This window comes from Amblyomma mixtum, chromosome 10 (genome assembly GCF_055824585.1).
Source record: "Amblyomma mixtum isolate Tamu chromosome 10, ASM5582458v1, whole genome shotgun sequence".
Classification (NCBI taxonomy): domain Eukaryota; kingdom Metazoa; phylum Arthropoda; class Arachnida; order Ixodida; family Ixodidae; genus Amblyomma; species Amblyomma mixtum.
In genome coordinates this window covers 1,144,384-1,163,611 of record NC_143021.1, presented here as the reverse complement: position 1 = coordinate 1,163,611, position 19,228 = coordinate 1,144,384, and the positions used below count along the sequence as shown (strand labels likewise).

At 46.5% G+C, this 19,228-nt stretch overlaps 1 protein-coding gene across 4 annotated transcripts in view; it reads right to left on the bottom strand.

Moving 5' to 3' along the window:
- Nucleotides 1-19,228, bottom strand: part of LOC149324964 (F-box DNA helicase 1-like) — a 218,746-nt gene that overhangs the window by 55,533 nt on the left and 143,985 nt on the right. For all 4 annotated transcript variants that reach the window (XM_089562718.1, XM_089562715.1, XM_089562717.1 and 1 more), the window contains exon 12: nt 3,740-3,876. In XM_089562718.1, coding sequence (XP_089418844.1) covers nt 3,740-3,876 — 137 coding nt within the window. The remainder of the gene's footprint in view (nt 1-3,739; nt 3,877-19,228) is intronic.

Sequence of the window (19,228 nt, the reverse complement as noted above, 5' to 3'; positions counted from 1 at the left end):
GTGGGACATAGTTGAAACTTGGTTCAGCGCTAAAGACGAACACAAAGAAAGGAAACGACACACACGGAGCGCTACTAACAACTGATTTATTGATATATGCAAGAAACACATTTATAGTCTTCACACGCATGCGCACATTCGGGCGGCTCCAGGCTACTTTAACAGCCATCTAAAACTGTTAAAGTAGCCTGGAGCCGCCCGATTATGCGCATGCGTGTGAAGACTATAAATATGTTTCTTGCATATATCAATAAATCAGTTGTTAGTAGCGCTCCGTGTGTGTCGTTTCCTTTCTTTGTGTTCGTCTTTTGCGCTGAACCAAGTTTCAACTTGTACTATAGTCGACTGGAATAATCTACCATCACACATTGCTTCAGAAAGGAACCTTAACAAGTTTCAGGACCTCCTAACCGAAATGTCTGTTTAGCTTTACTCATTGATTGTACCACATGCTGCATTCAGCTGTTTTGTTATTTTGTTTTGTTCCTGCGGTTATGTTAAGCCTCTAATGCACTATCTGTTCTTTTTTCGTGTAAATTGCAATGTATATTACAGGTTTTTGTTTGTTTCTTTTGTTTTGTTTTCTACTTGTGCTTTCTGTATTTATGTACTGCACCTTGGCGCTTGCTCATTCTTGTTTTGCGTTCTTGTGTGTCAATGCTCCCCCCTATGTAATACCCTCGATTGAGGGCCTTTAGGAGTTGACTGAATAAATAAGTAAATGCCACCAATGTCGCACGCTATCGGCAATAATCCATTTGGGGTGCACAGAATGCTTGGCACTGCTGTCGCATGCGAAAAGGCATTCTCGCTGCTTTCCTTAGTATCTGATGCACTTTTTGGCAACACTGAGCTCCCGTGCTGTGCTGTGAAACTTCCCGACAGCTCCCGACAACTTGTCTAAATGCGGCCAAGAATGGCCACCAACATTGCAGAGGCATAACTGGCCGCCTGGGCTGGGAGAGCTTTTGTTTTGACTCAGTGTTTATCTTCCCATTTAAAGCAGAAAGGGTGCATGAAAGCCATTTCTTAATCTTCATTAAAGGGACACTGAGGAGAAATTGAAGTTGGCTTGTATCGACAGAATACCAGCTCCTGATTACAAAAACGCCACTCATACTGACAACAAAGCTCTTGTAACGTAGAAAAGAGCAAGAACCAAAATACAGGTATCGCCGCCACAGGCCAAACTCGCAAGTACAAGCGTCATGACGTCATAGGACAAAGCAGTGTTGCTAGAACCAATGGTTCTAGCAACTCTAGGACCCGAGAAGCCACAAATCCCTGAGGCGCAGCCAATGCATGCGCAAATCTTCTTGACGTCGCCAGATGGCGCCACGTGCCGGGCAGCCACGCGCTCGCCTGAAGCATCGGGACCAATCAGCGCCTGCTCGCCGGCGTTAGGCGGGCTCCCGGTATTCCGCTAGCGGTACCAAGGTACACGGTATGCTAAAGGTGTCTATTTGCGAGAACTTCGTTGACGACTTCGAGAACGAGATCCATCGTAACGCTCGCAAAACGCCGGTGCAAACGTAAGCGAAGCGACTGTAGCGACGGCCGCAATAGCCGATAGATGCCTTCAACGTGCGGCCGGCGGTAGCTTTCTTTTCGGCTGCTGCTAGGCCGCACTGCTGGCCGCCAGAAATCACGGAGTCTGCATCACGTCATGTCACGTCATGTTTCACGTCACTTAGTCCTCTGTCGTCATAGCCGAATCCCAAGTTTGAATCACAGCGGCGGGAAAAACCTTTTCAACTTCGAATCCAAATTTCTTAGAAATAAATGCATTTTTCGCTGCCGGCCAAGTGGCAACAAAGCCATGACATGCCGAACTATCGGATTTTGCTATAAAAAATATATTAATAGTGCTCTCCTCAGTGTCCCTTTAACTGCCACCCGGCGCTGTTTCGTTTTTATTGCAAAAGCAATACTGCTAGCACTTTTCTGCCGTCAGTGGAGGTCGTTCCTTCGCTCCAGTCCAGCTGCGGCGCACGACCACGTGACAGCGTGACGTCACGACCAGAGGAGAGCAAGGGCCCCAACTCGTCTCTTCGGCCGTAGTCGTTCCTTCGCTCGGCGCGGCGGCTACCACGTGACAGCCTCCTCGGCCCGCCGCGTGAGGAGAGGATAAACGGGGCGCCGCAGGCGAGCTCCGCTTAGTCCAGAGTAAATCCTTTAGTTGCAAAAAAATTAGGAGTCACTTTGGCGACTAAAGTGGTGCAAGGCGAAAGCCTGAGTACAGCATTTTGCCACGAATGTGGTTGTGAATGATGATTCGAGTGCTACCAGCGAATGACGCGTCCATTGGCTGTCTGCGTGTGTTACTGATGTGTGGTTAACATGTTAAGCTTCGCCTGTAAGAATGGCTGTACGCCTTGCTGGACGGTAAATTTATTTTTTGAGGAAAGGAAATGTATCTGTCTCGCATATCTGGGTGGACACCTGCACCTCGCCGTAAGGGAAAGGGGGAAGATGGGAGTGAACGAAGACGCCGTATTAGCTAGACGCGCCTTTGTTCATTCCAAACCATTCAGCTGGCATTACGGAGTGGCTAGCGTGCTCGTATCGCACTCCGGAGACCCTGGTTCGATTCCCCAACTCGACCAATTTCGTTCTCGGTTTTATTGATTTATGCGGTCTAACTAGAAAGGTTAATTAGGCTATTTCATATTTATATCATTGTATTTCTATCCATCGTGTTCTGTCATTCACTTGTCAAATGTTGGAACTGTCTAGGATGTTCGACACAACGTATATGAAACGAGCAACGTCGAACTGAGTGGGGAAGTGCGTGGTGGTGGAGCGAACGCGGCTTCGTACTTATCTGTTTTTCCAGCAGCGTCTCCTTCCGCGGACGCTGTTGTCGCTGCGGCGCGCGTCTTTTCTTTTCCTCTGTCTTCTGACCTTAATTAGGCTAATTGATTAATTAAGCAATTAACTAAACTCAGTCCCACTTAGTTGGAGCATCACTATACGATCCGTTTGATTGGTTGCATGGTTACTAGCCAAAGTAGAATTGGCCCCATTTGAAATTCGCGCACTGTGACATCACGAGCGTTTCGACCAATTGAAAAGCGTGACATTTTCTGTCGACAACTCCTGCTTACAACGATGAGGCATTAAAGGCTTCCGCCTTAAAAAAGGCAAAGCCATGCCAAACCACCAGCAGAGGCAAGTGCAGCCAGGGAGCTATTGCTTTCGCAATCACTCAGGCTTAACCAGAGCTAAGCCACAGCTAACTTTTTTTCCCTCTACACGCCTGCACAGTCGGCGCTTACACTACAGTCATGTAAATATGCAGTATGCACACCAATCACCAATTTCAATGCTCTATGCCCTCGGTTCCAGCACCTAAACTGTTCTCATTGTAGGGATATCCTTTCTGCCAAGATACAGCAGCATCATTAGTTTGTGAACTAATGGAGGTCTTCCGCATACGCTTAGACTAACTGCATTGGTCACACATCAGTAGGCTTGTCCAATAGAGAGCTCAATTTTTTATCGTCACCACTTGGGTCTCCAAAGTAACCTGTTCATGCATTGGTTTTTTGCCAGATGTGTCATGCGGAGATGTGTCATGCCTTGTGTGTGTGTGTTTTTTGCATCTTATGTTTCCTCTTTCGTTCCGCTCTCGATTACATCCCAGTTGCGAGTTGGCGCTTTTCCTTCTCTCGTCCTTCTTCACTCGCGCAGCAGCAGCAGCAGCCATCCCGGCGTGGTGGTGGCAGCATGTACGTACCTGTGTGAGGCAGAAGGTGTGTGTGGCCGGCACGGAGGACAGGGCGTCCACTGCGTGCCGGAAGGCATAGATCTGCTGGTGGGGGTCCCCGACCAGCACCTTGGCACACGACTGGCCCAGCACCAGCGACAGCATGGCTGCACCACACAACCAGGGAATCACCAGGCATGTTGTCGCTGCTCTTTCAACTTGCCTCTCGAGCACCCGCAAACTCAGATTTATCCCATGTTTGTCCCCACGACCTTGAGGTTTATTCATTCATTCATTTATTTATTTACAACACTGCCAGTCCCATCAGGAGCAGGTGGGCGAACAAAAATGACAAACATGATAAAAATTTGAGGAGTGCTCTCTGGAATTTATCAAAAAAAGTGAATACAAACCAAACACAGGTGAACAGAAAGGAAAAAGCAAAATAAAAGGAAAGGCAAACATTAGCAAGGAAAAAGAAAAATACATGTCTAGGAGTCAGGTGGAACATTTCCATATGGAATACAATTAGAGCACATGGGAACACAGGAGCGAAAAAAAAAAGAAACAAAGAGACTTTCTTCACGATTAATTAACAATCTAAGGAAGTGTTGAGAGGCGGTTTGAGTATGTCAGTGAAACTGCATTATTGGTTAATTGATAAGGGTTCTATCCGTGACGTGAACTGAGATTATGTGGCTGCAGTTATGCTTGAGGGATCAAGGCGATTCCATTCTCTGATCACGAAGGGAAAGTGGGAATACATGAACGTGTCGTCATGGCATGAGTATTCTGTTATCGCACGTGCCTGATTACGAGAAAGATATGTATTTTGATACTTGTAGTAGTTGTGCATAAGGTGAAATAAAAGGTTGCTTAGGAAGAGCAGCCAGGATCGCACAATCCCCACCGACCAGTGGCAGCAGCTGCCAGTGGCACATCGCTTAACCGCTGCACCAGGAACCCGGTGACATGGGAGAGTAAAGCAGAGAATTAACCCTATCATGTCTGGTTTCGCTCATCTTTTTCTGAAGACCGCATGACCTTGAAAAACAAGCCTCAAACAGAAACCGAAGCGAAAAACAAACTGCTACAGAACCTAATTCCCCTTTGGCGTAATTGTGATAAATTGCACGCAGTTTCCTTGTTTTCCAACTAGCATTCACGTTTTCGCCCTCACCTAATTGTGGAATTCTGGTCTGACAAGGTTCGAGACGAGAATAGGGCTAGTGTGCTCAATTTAGAAGTGGTGCAGTTTGATTCCTGTTTGAATAGTAAAATTGTGGTGCGAATAGAAGCAAATGCTGTTAAAAAAAAATTCTAAAGTTAGAATATTCGCACAGCCCTAGTAGAAAGATGAGTGCAAGAATATAAAATTTCCGGTTGCCATACGAATAATAAAAAATGGTTGTGAATCGAATAGTATTTAGACAATTTTTGAATAACCTTGAATATGAGTAAAGCCAGTTCAAACAAAGACAAATGCTATTTCAGAAAACACAGCTATGGAAAGAAAAAGAAGTACTGCAAACAAATATTGTTTGTAGCCATAATCAGCACAATATGCCATACCTGTACGAACCTTAGTAATCAGCTTGATTTTGTAGCCAAGTACCACTGCGTTCGGTGGAAAAAGTCTAACAGTTTGGATTCATGCTCACGCCGAAGAATCTGACTGAATGCTCTCATTCTATCCGCCAGGAGTGACGTCAGTGGTCGATTATCGCAGAATGGAACAAGGCGGACACAAGCAGCAACCTGAGCTGCAGTGCACCCTCCCTGGCAACGCCTGAAACCCCCTGTGGAAAGTCTCTCAGAACGCAGCGCCACAATGGCGCACAGCCCAGTCAGTGACGGACCCCAGCACTGTCACAAACCAGAGGCACAAGAACGATGTCAGATGCTCCGGCACAAGCTGATATATCTGTCATGTTTTTTGTGCGCCCACATTTGGACATTCTGTGTTTGTCTGAAGCCAGTTTTTCTTTTTCTTTTATTTCTTGCTTAGACGTTTGGCTAAGAAGGGGCTGAGGCTAAAGGCACAATGTTGCCTGACAGGGCCTCAGCCCCCTACTACACAACAAACATGTAAATTACAAAAGTCCGGTGGGCCAGTACAAAACAGTATCGTTGATAAGGACGTAAAACGAAATCAAAGAAAAGTAGGCACAAAAGTAAGCATTATACAGAGCAAAATACATACACACTCAGCAAAAAAGACCGAAGCACTTGATGAGAATTTGCATCGTAAATGTACGATGAGTATATAAATAAAAAACAAAGACCAAGACTTATACATGAAACACTAAATCAAATAAGAAAGTTCTACTCAAGGCTTATTCTAGCCTACTGAAAAACAAGGCATTATGGACATACAAGCACAAAAAAGAGTACACAGACGTGAACACAAAATCATTAATAGTGAAAAAAAAAAATGGACTACAACATGCTTGCATGCACAAAGAACTCCCTTACATTCATTTTTGAAATTGGAGAAGGGTTTACTGTAATTTATATTTATATCTCTTCTATTGAGAATTTTGATAACTTGAAAAGACTGTGCTTGACGACCATAATTTGTCCTTATCCTCGGCATCTCTATTTTCGGGTCTCTGATAGGGTACAAGATTACGCTGTGTGTGGATGCGACATACAAACGATTTCTATGTATCCACTGCAGCCACTTAAAAATAGTATACCTTGTGGCAGGCTGAACCTGGGGCGCTAAATTGGTGGCACAACCCCCAATCGCACAGAGCTAAGCGGAATGAGCAGCAGCGGTTGGACTGTGATTCGAATGATGCTTCCACAGCCGCTAAATGGAAAAAGTGGGCCGTTAATTAGTTGCTAACCTGGTGCCACCTAGTAGGTCATAGATACAACTGACAAATGACGTCATGCCAGTGCACATATCAGCACTTGGCCTAATTACCCAAATAAGCAGAGTGGTTTCTTGGGCGAGTTGGTTTACCATATTGAAATATACCTGCGCTTAAAAGACACGGACAGAAAGAAAGAGACACACACACAAAGCGCTGGACTTACAACTGAATTTTTATTCGGGAAACACTGCTCTTTATGCACACCAGCAGCTGATAAAAATGGAAGATGGTAACACCCGGATGATAAAAATTGACAACTGTCTCGTCACATGTCCAGTCCTACCTTCCTTTTTGTAAAAATGCCCTTTCCTTTGATAGCAGTGAAAGGGACGTGCTACTCACACATGCAACCCCACTGTCCGCTATGCTCATGGCTTCAATTATTTCACGCGCCGTTTGGTCACGGTTCCTGCTTACTATCTTCGTCTCGTTATAGGAAGGAACACATTTACACTCTTGACAATGAACAACCAAATTCCCATCGCCCTTCCGTTCCATGTTCTTCCGATGTTCACGGAGCCGCTCGTTCAAACATCGCCCCGTTTGGCCTACATATGCTTTGCCACATGTAAGCGGCAACCTGTACACCACACCTTCTGCGCATGCGACCATGGGGACTTGGTGTTTCTTTTTACACCCCTTAGCTTTTCTTTCTGGGTACGTTACTATTTTGCATAAGTTTTCCAATTTGTCCGGGGCTGAAAAAACGACCCTAGTTTTTACCTTCGAAGCAATTCTTTTAAGATTATGGGACAACCCATGAATGTACGGAATCACCACCGTTTTCTCCTTTTGTTTTGCTCCCTCCTTGCTAGGCAAAAAGGGTACGGTGCCTAGCAAGGAGGGAGCAAAACAAAAGGAGAAAACGGTGGTGATTCCGTACATTCATGGGTTGTCCCATAATCTTAAAAGAATTGCTTCGAAGGTAAAAACTAGGGTCGTTTTTTCAGCCCCGGACAAATTGGAAAACTTATGCAAAATAGTAACGTACCCAGAAAGAAAAGCTAAGGGGTGTAAAAAGAAACACCAAGTCCCCATGGTCGCATGCGCAGAAGGTGTGGTGTACAGGTTGCCGCTTACATGTGGCAAAGCATATGTAGGCCAAACGGGGCGATGTTTGAACGAGCGGCTCCGTGAACATCGGAAGAACATGGAACGGAAGGGCGATGGGAATTTGGTTGTTCATTGTCAAGAGTGTAAATGTGTACCTTCCTATAACGAGACGAAGATAGTAAGCAGGAACCGTGACCAAACGGCGCGTGAAATAATTGAAGCCATGAGCATAGCGGACAGTGGGGTTGCATGTGTGAGTAGCACGTCCCTTTCACTGCTATCAAAGGAAAGGGCATTTTTACAAAAGGGAAGGTAGGACTGGACATGTGACGAGACAGTTGTCAATTTTTATCATCCGGGTGTTACCATCTTCCATTTTTATCAGCTGCTGGTGTGCATAAAGAGCAGTGTTTCCCGAATAAAAATTCAGTTGTAAGTCCAGCGCTTTGTGTGTGTGTCTCTTTCTTTCTGTCCGTGTCTTTTAAGCGCAGGTATATTTCAATACCCAAATAAGCTGACATTTTTTTTACTTCTTCTGGTCCACTGTGGCCTAAGCTACGCAAGCCAACCACTTCAATGCGCCTACAATCGTAGTTACTATCTAAAAAGAGAGGACCGCTGCCAGTCAAGTCCACAGCCCGTTGTCGACTGCATCATCGCACAACGTGCTGCATGATGCCGCATTTAGGCAGCTGACCTGTCAGCACGCAGCAGCCATACCATGGCGGCTCTTGGCGGTTGTCAGCCCACTCATTTTACGCAAGGCCTAGTATATTATTTGTGGGATTTTGCTAGCAGTCAACTATGTGTAGAAAAATGGGCAGAGGCAGGCTTATGATGATGGCAATGAAGTTGGGCGACGTCGACTCGCAATAAATGCTTACCTAAATGAAGCCTTTCTCAATTTCGCATTATACCTCTAGCAACCAAGTACGTTTATCTCTTTGTGATATACACATATATACACACAGCCCCACTGTCGTGGCTCAGTGGTTACGGCGCTCGGCTACTGACCCGACAGACGCGGGTTCGATCCCGGATGCGGCGGCCGAATTTCGATGGAGGAGAAATTCTAGAGGCCCGTGTACTGTGCGATGTCAGTGGACGTTAAAGAGCCCCAGGTGGTCGAAATTTCCGGAGCTCTTCACTACGGCGCCCCTCATAGCCTGAGTTGCTTTGGGACGTTAAACCCCGATAAACATAAACATAAACAAAGTGGAGGGCCGCTTCCTGCGTTGACAGAATATATATACAGAGTGTTTCACGTAACTTATTTAAAAAGAAAGAAGCAGTACACTGCAGCCCTCTGAAATCAACGACACATTGTTTGCCATCATGTGGCGCGCCTCAGAATATTTTTTATATTCTGCTTAATTAGTTAATTAACTAAGATGAATAATGCAAATTTTCAAATATTCATTTTAGTGCCAAGAGTGTTACACTAGGTTGTAAAGCAGGTTTAGAAACAACCGATCTGCGAAATATTAAAAAATACCACGTGACTGCGCATGTGTGCTACCATATTGCAGCACTCTCAACAGGGATGGGCAGCCCACCGTCCGAAACCGTTGGTAAATAAACCCACATAATCATTCCAGATGTGATCGTTTCATTGTGAAGGTTTTTACTGGTCCATTAAGCAGTGAAGACTGCTTCCACTATATATATATATATAAATGAAGAGGTCACAACTTTCCGATTATCTTTGTTTAATACCAACAGTTTCGAACGGAGGACCGTCCTTCATCAGGGTATACCCTGATGTTTGCAACCATATGTATACCCTGATGAAGGACGGTCCTCCATTTGAAACTGTTGGTATTAAACAAAGATAATTGGAAAGTTGTGACCCCTTCGTTGCACAAGTCTTCCTAGAAGAATTTGTTGTTGGGCTAGTTGGTAGTTATTCATAATTAAATTCAAAGGCGCCAAACCATACGCACACACACACACAGGAGAAGAAAGACGAGACAGAGCGCCTCTGTCTCAGGCGCTCTGTCTCGTCTTTCTTCTCCTGTGTGTGTGTGTGCGTATGGTTTGGCGCCTTTGAATTTAATTATGAATAACAAGTCTTCCTGGCCCATTGAACGATGAGACACACGACAAAGTGATGGGCTTGACGACGAAGCACTCTAGAATGGGGGTGCGCTGAACGGTTGGCTAAGAAATAAATCATGGAAGCGATCCAAGAATCCTCGAGCTGCTCGGAAGCCATATCAATGGCGTCAAGAAAAGGTGTGAGGCCGGAAATAGATGGTGAATCAGGGTCAGGGGGCATAGGGGAGTGTGAAAGGGTGTCGGCACCTGATGACCTGAGCGATAAATGAGCCGAATGTTGTAATCTTGTAAATGAAGAGCCCAATGAGCAAGGTGGCCAGACGGATCTTTGAGAGAAGGCAGCCAGCAGAGGGCACGGTGATCTGTGATGACATCGAACGGGTGCCCTTATCGCCCAAATAATCGCCAAACATTCTTTTTCCGTGATTGAATAATTTGCCTCCGCTTTTGTGAGCGCACGGCTGGCGTAAGCAACGACGTACACATTGAAGCCCGGTTTCCACTGAGCAAGAACGGCACTGAGACCGATGCCACTGGTGTCCGTGTGGAGTTCTGCAGGCGCGGAAGGACCAAGATGGCACAAGATCGGAGGAGAGGTGAGCAGATGCCGTAGCGTTGCAAAAGCTTCGTCGCACGCAGGAGACCAGGCTGATAAGTCATGGCTGCCGACGAGAAGTTGTGTAAATGGGGCGATAATGACAGCAACACTCTGGACGAACCAGCGAAAGTAGGAGCAAAGTCCAACAAAGCTTCTGAGTTCTTTCAGGCACACGGGCTTCAGGAAATCAGCAACTGCGCGGAGCTTGGCAGGGTCCGGAAGGACACCGTCCTTGGACACGACGTGGCCTAGGATAGCAGCTTGGGCATGTTGGTTATTAATTTGTGACGGAACAGCACAAAACACCGGGACAAGAAACAAGCGCTGACCTCTGACAAAGAGGGGGGCTTTGCTGTGATTTCCAAGGACCTGTACAAAGCTAAGGCATTAGAAACCATCAGCTCTGTTTTTGACGAGCACAAGACATCAGCTGTTAGGAAAGCAAAGTTAACTGCTATGAAGCTCTGCAAAGAACTTAAACTTGACTGCCTCCTTCGAGGCATAAAAACTTGCAAGAAGTCTAACTTGGACGCGTTTTTCACTGTAAAAACTCACAAACCAGACTGGCCCTTGAGGGCAATAATTTCTGAGGGAGGGACTTGGCAAAAGATTCTTGGTGTCTTCTTGCAAGCAAAGTTAAAACTACTAACAACTGACAACCCATTTCAGGTGAAATCTTCGGACGATACAGCTAGGTTTTTAAATGACAATTCTAGCAGTGACTTTGCCGCATGCTCAGTTGATGTAAAAAAAAAGGTTTCAGTACATTTTTTTTTTCTGTAAAAAGTATTGCATTCATATTTATTGCAATACCCATAAAAAGAGCTGAATAAACGTGTATTCATATAAGTTTAAACAACAAATTGTATGTTGCAAAAAAAATTTGATTTGCTAAAAACGAGATTTTAGGAAAAAATTAAACAAGACTTGCAAAGACACGCTTGTATTTAAAAAGGAAAAAATGTTAAAAAATTTCTGAAATATGCAAAATGTTTGTTACTCTATTGGCCACTCTCCACAAAAAAAAAAAAAATCATTTCTATCTTGAATAGTATTGTTGCTACAAAACAATAAGTGGAAACCCTATAGTTGTGCATCGGAGCGCGGCCACCTGTGTTTCAGGCTGGTTTCCGTCATCACCGATGTGAAAACTGAATCATCTTCAGCGCCTTGCAACATTATCAGGCTCCTTGTTGCACAGGCCGCCGATTAAATCACTCGCAGACAAAACGGAGTCCTGAGATTTGCTATGCTTTAGAGCGCGTGGTGCGCATGTGGAGGCTGCCAAGCGACTTTGATGGTACCGCATTTCCGTGGCGCATTAAAAAAATGCAGTTTTGTAGGGGCAAAAAAAACTATATCAGAAATGAAACTTCAGTTCTGTGGCTACAAGCCAGATGTGCATCGTGCCTGTAAGCAATGCGGAAGGCTCCGAAGGTGTCATCTGCGGGCAACATGGTGGGCAATGTGCGCAGGTCCACGTCTTCATTTCTTTGCAGTGCGTTATAAAGTGCCCCCTCGCGGGACAAAAGAAAACTACATCGGAAACAAAACTTTGTTTCCTTGCCTACAAGCTATATCTGCAGCGTGTTCATTAACAATGCAGAAGGTTCTGACATCGGGGCATGAAATGATCGTTAGTGGGCTAATGATGCTTAATGGGCGTGGTAGGGAAAGAGTTAAGGCAGAAGCCTTTAATGCCTCATCGTTGTAAGCAGGAGTTACCAACAGAAATGTCACGTTGTTCATTTGGTCGAAATGGTCGTGACGTCACAGTGCGCGAATTTCAAACGGGCCAATTGTACTTTGGCTAGTAACCATGAAACCAATTAAAGGGATGGTATAGTGATGCTCCAAGTAAGTGGGACTGAGGTCAGTTAATTGCTTAATTGACCAAGTAGCACAATTAACCTTTCTAGTCAGACCAGATAAATAAATAAAACTGAGTAGGAAATTGGTCGAGTTGGGGAATCGAACCAGGGCACGAGCATGCTACCACTCCGCCATGCCAGCTCGATGGTTTGGAATGAACAAAGGCGCAGTGAATACGGTGTTTTCGTTCACTCCCATCTTCCTCCCTTCCTGTTACGGGGAGATTCAGGTGTCCACCGAGGTATGGGAGACGTTTTCTTTCCTCAAAAAATTGCGCACAACCGAACAGGCGATGGCGTTCTGTGGACTCCCTGGCAGCGTTGCAAGACGCTGTCGCATTTCACTCTTAGAGGCGAAGCTTAACATCTTAACCACACGTCAGTGACACAAGCAGCAACACCGCGCTTAAGGCTTTCGCTTCACTGCACTTTAGGTCAACAAAGTGCCCCCCTTAATTTTTACAACATTTCCCACTCTGCAGTCCTAGGAGGTCTAAATCAGATACACTGTGGATCTCGCATGTTCCAATATATCTTTACCTTCCTCACTGCCCGCACAGCCACTATAGGCATTGGATCCACCAGACCAAACACGTGACAAGGGCACTCCACAAGGCGCAGCCCTATCACCACTGCTGTTCAATACAGCCATGGGCGCTCTCGCCCACAAGCTGTCTACACTCTAACAAAACTTCGTGCTGGGCTAGTTGGTGGGACATAGTTGAAACTTGGTTCAGCGCGAAAGACGAACACAAAGAAAGGAAACGACCCACACGGAAACGACACACACGGAGCGCTCCGTGTGTGTCGTTTCCTTTCTCAGTGTTCGTCTTTCGCGCTGAACCAAGTTTCAACTATCTCTACACTCTCCGACATCGGATATACCATCTGTGTGGATGACACCACCATCTGGTCAACCCGAGGGTTCCCTCGCCGCCAGAATGCGAGCCCTACACAAAGTCATCACTGAGGTCAAGCATTCTGGTCAGACAAGCGGTATGCAATCTGCACCGGCAAATCATAAATCGTCTGTATTCAAGGTTCCATATCGTTCCCCCGGCCCAATCATGCTCGAAATTCACAACCACCCTAGAGAAGAAAATCACTCATCCGAGTGCTTGGCCTCTGGGTACAGCGTGATGGCAAGCCCACCCACACCATTGCTGCTCTACGCACGTCCGTGCTCAATATCGCCCGTATGGTACGACGTGTCACTGGACGTTGCGAGGGCATGCACAAGGACAACACTATCTGCCTCGTCATGGCCCTGGTCTTGAGCGGAATCCAATATGGTCTCCCATACCATAATATTGACCGCACCACCGAGAGTAGGATCAATGTCCTTATCCATACCCTTTTTAAAACAGCTCTGGGCCCCTCCATGTGTACAGGTGTGGACAAAAGTGAACGGAGCACGCAACTGCCTTCGAACATTTTTCACATGTCGCCTAATTCAAATTTCCAGCAGTGGTATGCACATGCTGGTAGCAGAGGTTGGTGGGCTTTCTTGTAGACAAACAGCGCTTCTTCATTACCAATGGAGAAAGGGTGATTGCACTTTGAAGCGTGCTCCGTTTACTTATGGCCACGCCTGTACATCCATCCCTAGACTGCGCTCAGGGTTCACAACACATCTGCAGAAATGCAGGAGGTTTTTCTGAACTTCCAACAGACTCGTCTCCTCACCACCTCGGCTGGTCGGGCAGTGATGCTACCGATGAATTTCAATTTGGAGCAATTTTTGGAGCAGAAAAATTTCTACTCTGGAACACTTTGGAGCACCCAAACAACTATTTTGGAGCACTTTGGAGCACATAGAAATTACATGTTCAAGCTCCCAGGATCGGAATAATAAATATGAAGCTTAGTTTTTAGATCCCTTATGTTCTTTAACAATGCTGGAAAGTTTCGAAGTGAGGACTACACTTGTCATACTGTTGCGCTTGAAAAAAGTTAACTGAGGGGAGGACTATATCAGAGAATGTACTTGAGATTTTTACATTGTTTAAGTGATGACAAAAAACTGAGTAGAATACAGGTAATTCCGCTCACAATCGCCTGCTAATATTCGCGGTCATAGTAGGCCATGTGTTAAATGACTAGAATATGCTAAAGACAGTGTATGTGAACAGGTAATACTTTGCTTCGTTCACACAGTCACACATGTTTTCTCAGTGTGTCTGCACATTTCTCTAGAATGCTGAAAAGGCTTTCTTAGAGTTTTTCATTTACCTCTGTCATACTTTTCTGCAGACTTGTGTTCGCTTCAGTCAGGAGCAACTGACCAGACTCCATATGTTTGTCAGCCAGACCAGTCTTTATCAATCCTTGTGCACGCTGAAGCATCACCTTCGATGATTCAAGGCATCTTTCAACACAGTGCTTCTCCTCCCCGAGCTTGGCTTCCTTCTGCTTCTGCGGAACGTTGTCAGCAGCACCTTTTCTTTTCTTCCTTTCATGATCGTCAGCCTCCCGCTGAAGACGGTCCAAGTAATTCCTGTGCGACTGCCTAGCAGCATTCATCAGTTCTCTGGTCGGTGGCACCTTGGAGGGGTCGTCATCGAAGCGCCTTGCATAGCTCTTCACATGCGGTATGTCATTAAGGGCCATGACCCCTAGGTTCGCCCGGCCGTCTGCAACACGCTTGTTTTCACTCTCACAGCCTGGTAGGCACAATGAACCCCGAATGAAGATGGGCAGCAGTCCAGCAGAGAAGCTGCCAATGCTGGAACCGTGCGCAGCTACACCTTCACTGATTGGTTGACAGTGACGAGAACGCCTGTCACTGACGCCCCTTATCATTAGGGGGCACCGTTGCAGCAACATACCTGATGGACTGCACAGTGTCCTCTACAGGTATCTGTAGATATGGGTCAAGAAAACGCAGGTGGAGCAATAGCTTGTTCTCCAGAGGAAGTTGTTTCAAAAGATGTCTAGCAGTTGCAATGTAAAATGCTTGTGCTCCAATCCTCAAAGCTATTTTTTCCTTGGGGACTTCAGCCAGAAATTTCTTTCTTGATGTCAGATCCAATCTCTGTACATTGCTTCAAACCTCCCGGTGCTGCAACATCAAGTTGTTCCAATTCTATGCCATTCAAAGTGCAGTACACATCATGCTTCATAAAGCGGCTCAGCACCTTCTTCATAAGGCTCGGGGACTCTGTGTACACAATGTGAATGAGCGGTTCTTCGCGCTGAAATAACGTCTGAAATCCAGAGAACAGTTAGGCAATACTGCGCAAGAATAACATCTTTGCTAGTATCGGCTTGTCTGCAAGCGCTGCTGCCAGCCGTTTTTGGAGTGCAGCACTTGAATTCCTGCTTCGTTTTCGAAGTAGACCTTCAAAACTTCAAATTGCTCCAGCACCCTCCCAAGACTGGACTGAAATGTCAGCCACCTGTTGTCTACGTGTCGAAGAAAGAAATGTTCTGGTATGCCAAGGTCCTTCTGCTGATCAACAAGTTTTGCTGATCGAACAGCATGCTTGGAATAGTAATATATGTCTATTACTAGAGGCTCAACGTCAGCACCAAATGCCCTAAGGCCTGTGCCAAAAGCATTGTGCACCCTGTGAAGGTTGCATTCTCCAATGTCAAGGATGTTGCAGTTCAATGCTTTCTTCAATTTCTTTTTCACGCTTTTCATTGTGTTGGGTCCAAGAGAAGGCAAGCGTAGCAGGGGGCGACAGAAAGTTAGGTGGGCGGATGAGATTAAGAAGTTTGTGGGGATACGGTGGCTGCAACTGGCGAAGGAAAGGGCTAATTCGAGAGACATGGGAGAGAGGCCTTTGCCCTGCAGTAGGCGTAGTCAGGCTGATGATGATGATGATGTGATGGGTCCATCAGTGAAGCACAGCAGCTTACCCTTTGGTAGTTCTGTGAGAGACCTTTCAGTACTATTCGCTGTAGCATGGCCCAAGTGAAATGACTGCAAATGCTCCACTGCAACTTTCTGCTGTGCCTTTTAAAAATACCCGACAAGGATGTCCAGCTGTTGCCTGTGCTGCTCAGGTTTAGGAGTTTTGTCAATTTGTATTGAATAGTACACTTCTGGGCAGCCAAGTTCTTCAATCACCTTTTTTCTGAAATACGGAGCTAGGCCGTCCGAGATGACGTAGAACACCTTGGTTCTTCCACAGCAGAACTTCTCTGCAATTTCTGAATCTGAAAACATTGCCGGAAATATCTTGGATGCAGTCTCTCCACAAGAAAATGGCATTCCTGCCACAATGCTTCAGCCTTGGTCCGATTTTCACTCACCGTTGAAATTGCAGCAAAGATGAGAGCCAGCTGAGCAAATTCTGGCCTCACCAGTTTTCCTTCTGCATCAAGATGCCTTCTTCCCCTTGCTGTTCAAAGCCTCTTGACGGCAGCTGCTCCATGTTGTGCACACCAGGTTGCAAGTAATACATTCTGCTTCGGAGCTTTGCGGACCACCCCGGCACCATAACCTGGTGAGACCACCATTGGCGTCTAGCACAGCATGGCTGAAGCTTGTGAGTCATGCTGAAGAGATAAGACAAACCTAATGAGATAAGACAAAAAAAAAATCCCCTGTGCCCCTTGGTTTCTGTGGCTGTTGGCTTCTGCCATATTTATAACGAGCTCCTCATTCCCCTTCCCTTGTTTGCCTAATGCTCAAAAGTGTAGTAGTAATGCAAAAAATGTGAACTGACTCACGAGTAAAATAAAAAGGCCTGAAAATACTGCTCAAGCTTGCAAATGTGCTATGCCCAAAACGATTTATTTCCTGGGGCATCCATTTCTTCATATTCCGGTAAGTGCATTGATATTTATGATAGGGAGATGCACTATGTTAAGAAATTTATTAGCTTTGCTGCAAGCTTCTTTTCAGAACGTTCGAGTGGCTGATAGCTGATAAATCTATCCTATCCATGATTAACTTTATTTCGCAACTCAAACAGAGCATTAAATATAATAAAAGCGGCACGGCCAAGAACGAGCCCGCAATAGCGTCGCGAGAGCGGGCACCGACATCCCAGGGACGGCGGAGGGGGCACCCGCTCCTCCTCTGCGCAGCAGCAAACCGACCACATATACGTCGTTTTGTTTTTCCAAAAACGGCCTTCTGCAATTGGACGATGGACCCATACGCGGAGTCGACCCTGCTGTTGGGTCTAAGGCAGTTTCGGCTCAGCCACGAGTACTCTGCACCTTCCACAGGCGTCCATTACCAGCACGTTGCATCAAAAAGAAAATCGCGCAGTTGCGCTACGAAAATTTCAACTGCGTGCCTTTTACCAGCTCACTCACGCTGGTTGCCACCTTGCATGACGAGCAGTAGACAACACGTGGGCTAACTTCTGGTAACCTCCGAAGAGCGCGTCGCGCCGGAATCTGTAACTATAGGACTGTTGGCAGTCCAGTTCGCTGCCAGACAGCTAGCAAGATGAAAGGCAGAAAGGGGCACCCTTCCATTTACATTTGCCTTCGACTGTTGGCTTTGCAGACGGCATTTTGCGGCGGGTGTCTGGCGCTTCAACCCAGAGCTTGCTGGGTCCACTAGAGGCAACCCTCGACTCTCAGGCCCATTTAACTGGTTCTCTGCCAGGCAGACAAAGTCCACCCGGCCCTAAGAAGTTCACACGAACACTATAGGAACCCAGTAACCAGTTTTCTTCCCGAAAAATGACCTCGACTCGACCCTGTTGAGTTCCTGTATACACTGCTCATGACATAATTGCACAGGGTACAAACGAGGTAGCTTCACTTCAATGAAAGAGGCTGCTCTATACCAAAGGAAACTTCCAGTCGAAATAGGTGGAGGGAAAAAAAAAACAAAAGCAGCTGAAGACGCCTCGAGAACTGTCCTGTCCGCTGCCACACACAAACCCCGCCACTACCGCAAACAATGCTCCAGTTTTTCGTGAAAGGCAGAAAATTGCTTTGCCAACTCCTTGCATTTTCTTAATAAATTACTCTTTATGCATCCAAGTGCTGAATTTTTTTACAATGAACGATGATAAGAAAAGGAGCACCTTTGGGCATGAAAAAGAGCTCCATGACGCGCTCTCAGTGAACAGCGGTGCAGAAACGTACTACTACCGCACGCAGTATGACCTGCACCTTGCGTCAGGAAGTGGCACCGACTCCCGTTGCATGAGTCGGCCACGGCCACAAAGTTCTGCACATAGCTGCCCAGCAATGTGCCTGGTGCTGTGCAGCGTGACGCAGTCATTTGCTATCAAGAGCAGACCATGACAAGGTGGCCGCCAGAGCTTTGTAAGTCATGCTGAGCGCGACTGTACTTCCATGTGCACGCGGGAACGACCTTTAGTAGCAGGAAAAACTTCTGAAGCTTACCTGCTTTCATTGCATCTTGGGGCTCAGCCAACACAGCGGCAAAGACACACGCCGTCTGTACTGTCCTGTTTGAGTGATGACTTCGTTGGCACGTGGCCTCCGCAATCAGCTCCGCCGGTGCGCCGTTTCACGGAAGCCACGGTTGGCGTTCACAAGTGCTAATTCATACCGCTATGCAGAGACGCCACTACGAACCACTCTACATAAAATTTTTTCCAGCAGCTCTAGTGCCGTGGCCCGCGCCAGTGCTAAGATTGCATCGCTGCCCACACAGTGCACTGCTGCACAAGCTCGGAGCTCTCGGTGTGTATGGTGTAGGACGGAGACAATTTGAGGAACGAGCGGAGCCTGCGAGAGCATTCATGCAGCCCTGGATTGCATGCACAGATTGCACATGATGCCGCAGTTCCAAAGCAATCAGTTTGGAGCAGTTTGGCGCAATATTCCAATTTTTTATGAGGTTGGCGCTGCAAATCTGGTTTGGCGCACTTTAGCGCATTTGGCGCAAGGGTGGGGTCACTGGTAGGGCCATCCTTTTCAAAAATAGGCGACCCGCAAGCCACCAGGACCATGGCCCTGACCAGGAATTCATCCCAATTCTTCCCTTTACATGGATCCTATGCCTCGCCACATGAACCACGAGTCACAGGCCCCCCCGCCATCAGGCTCGTCTTCGTAGCCTCCGAAGGCAATACGGCCAGGACACCTTGGCTGTGAGTGTAGATGTGGCTTC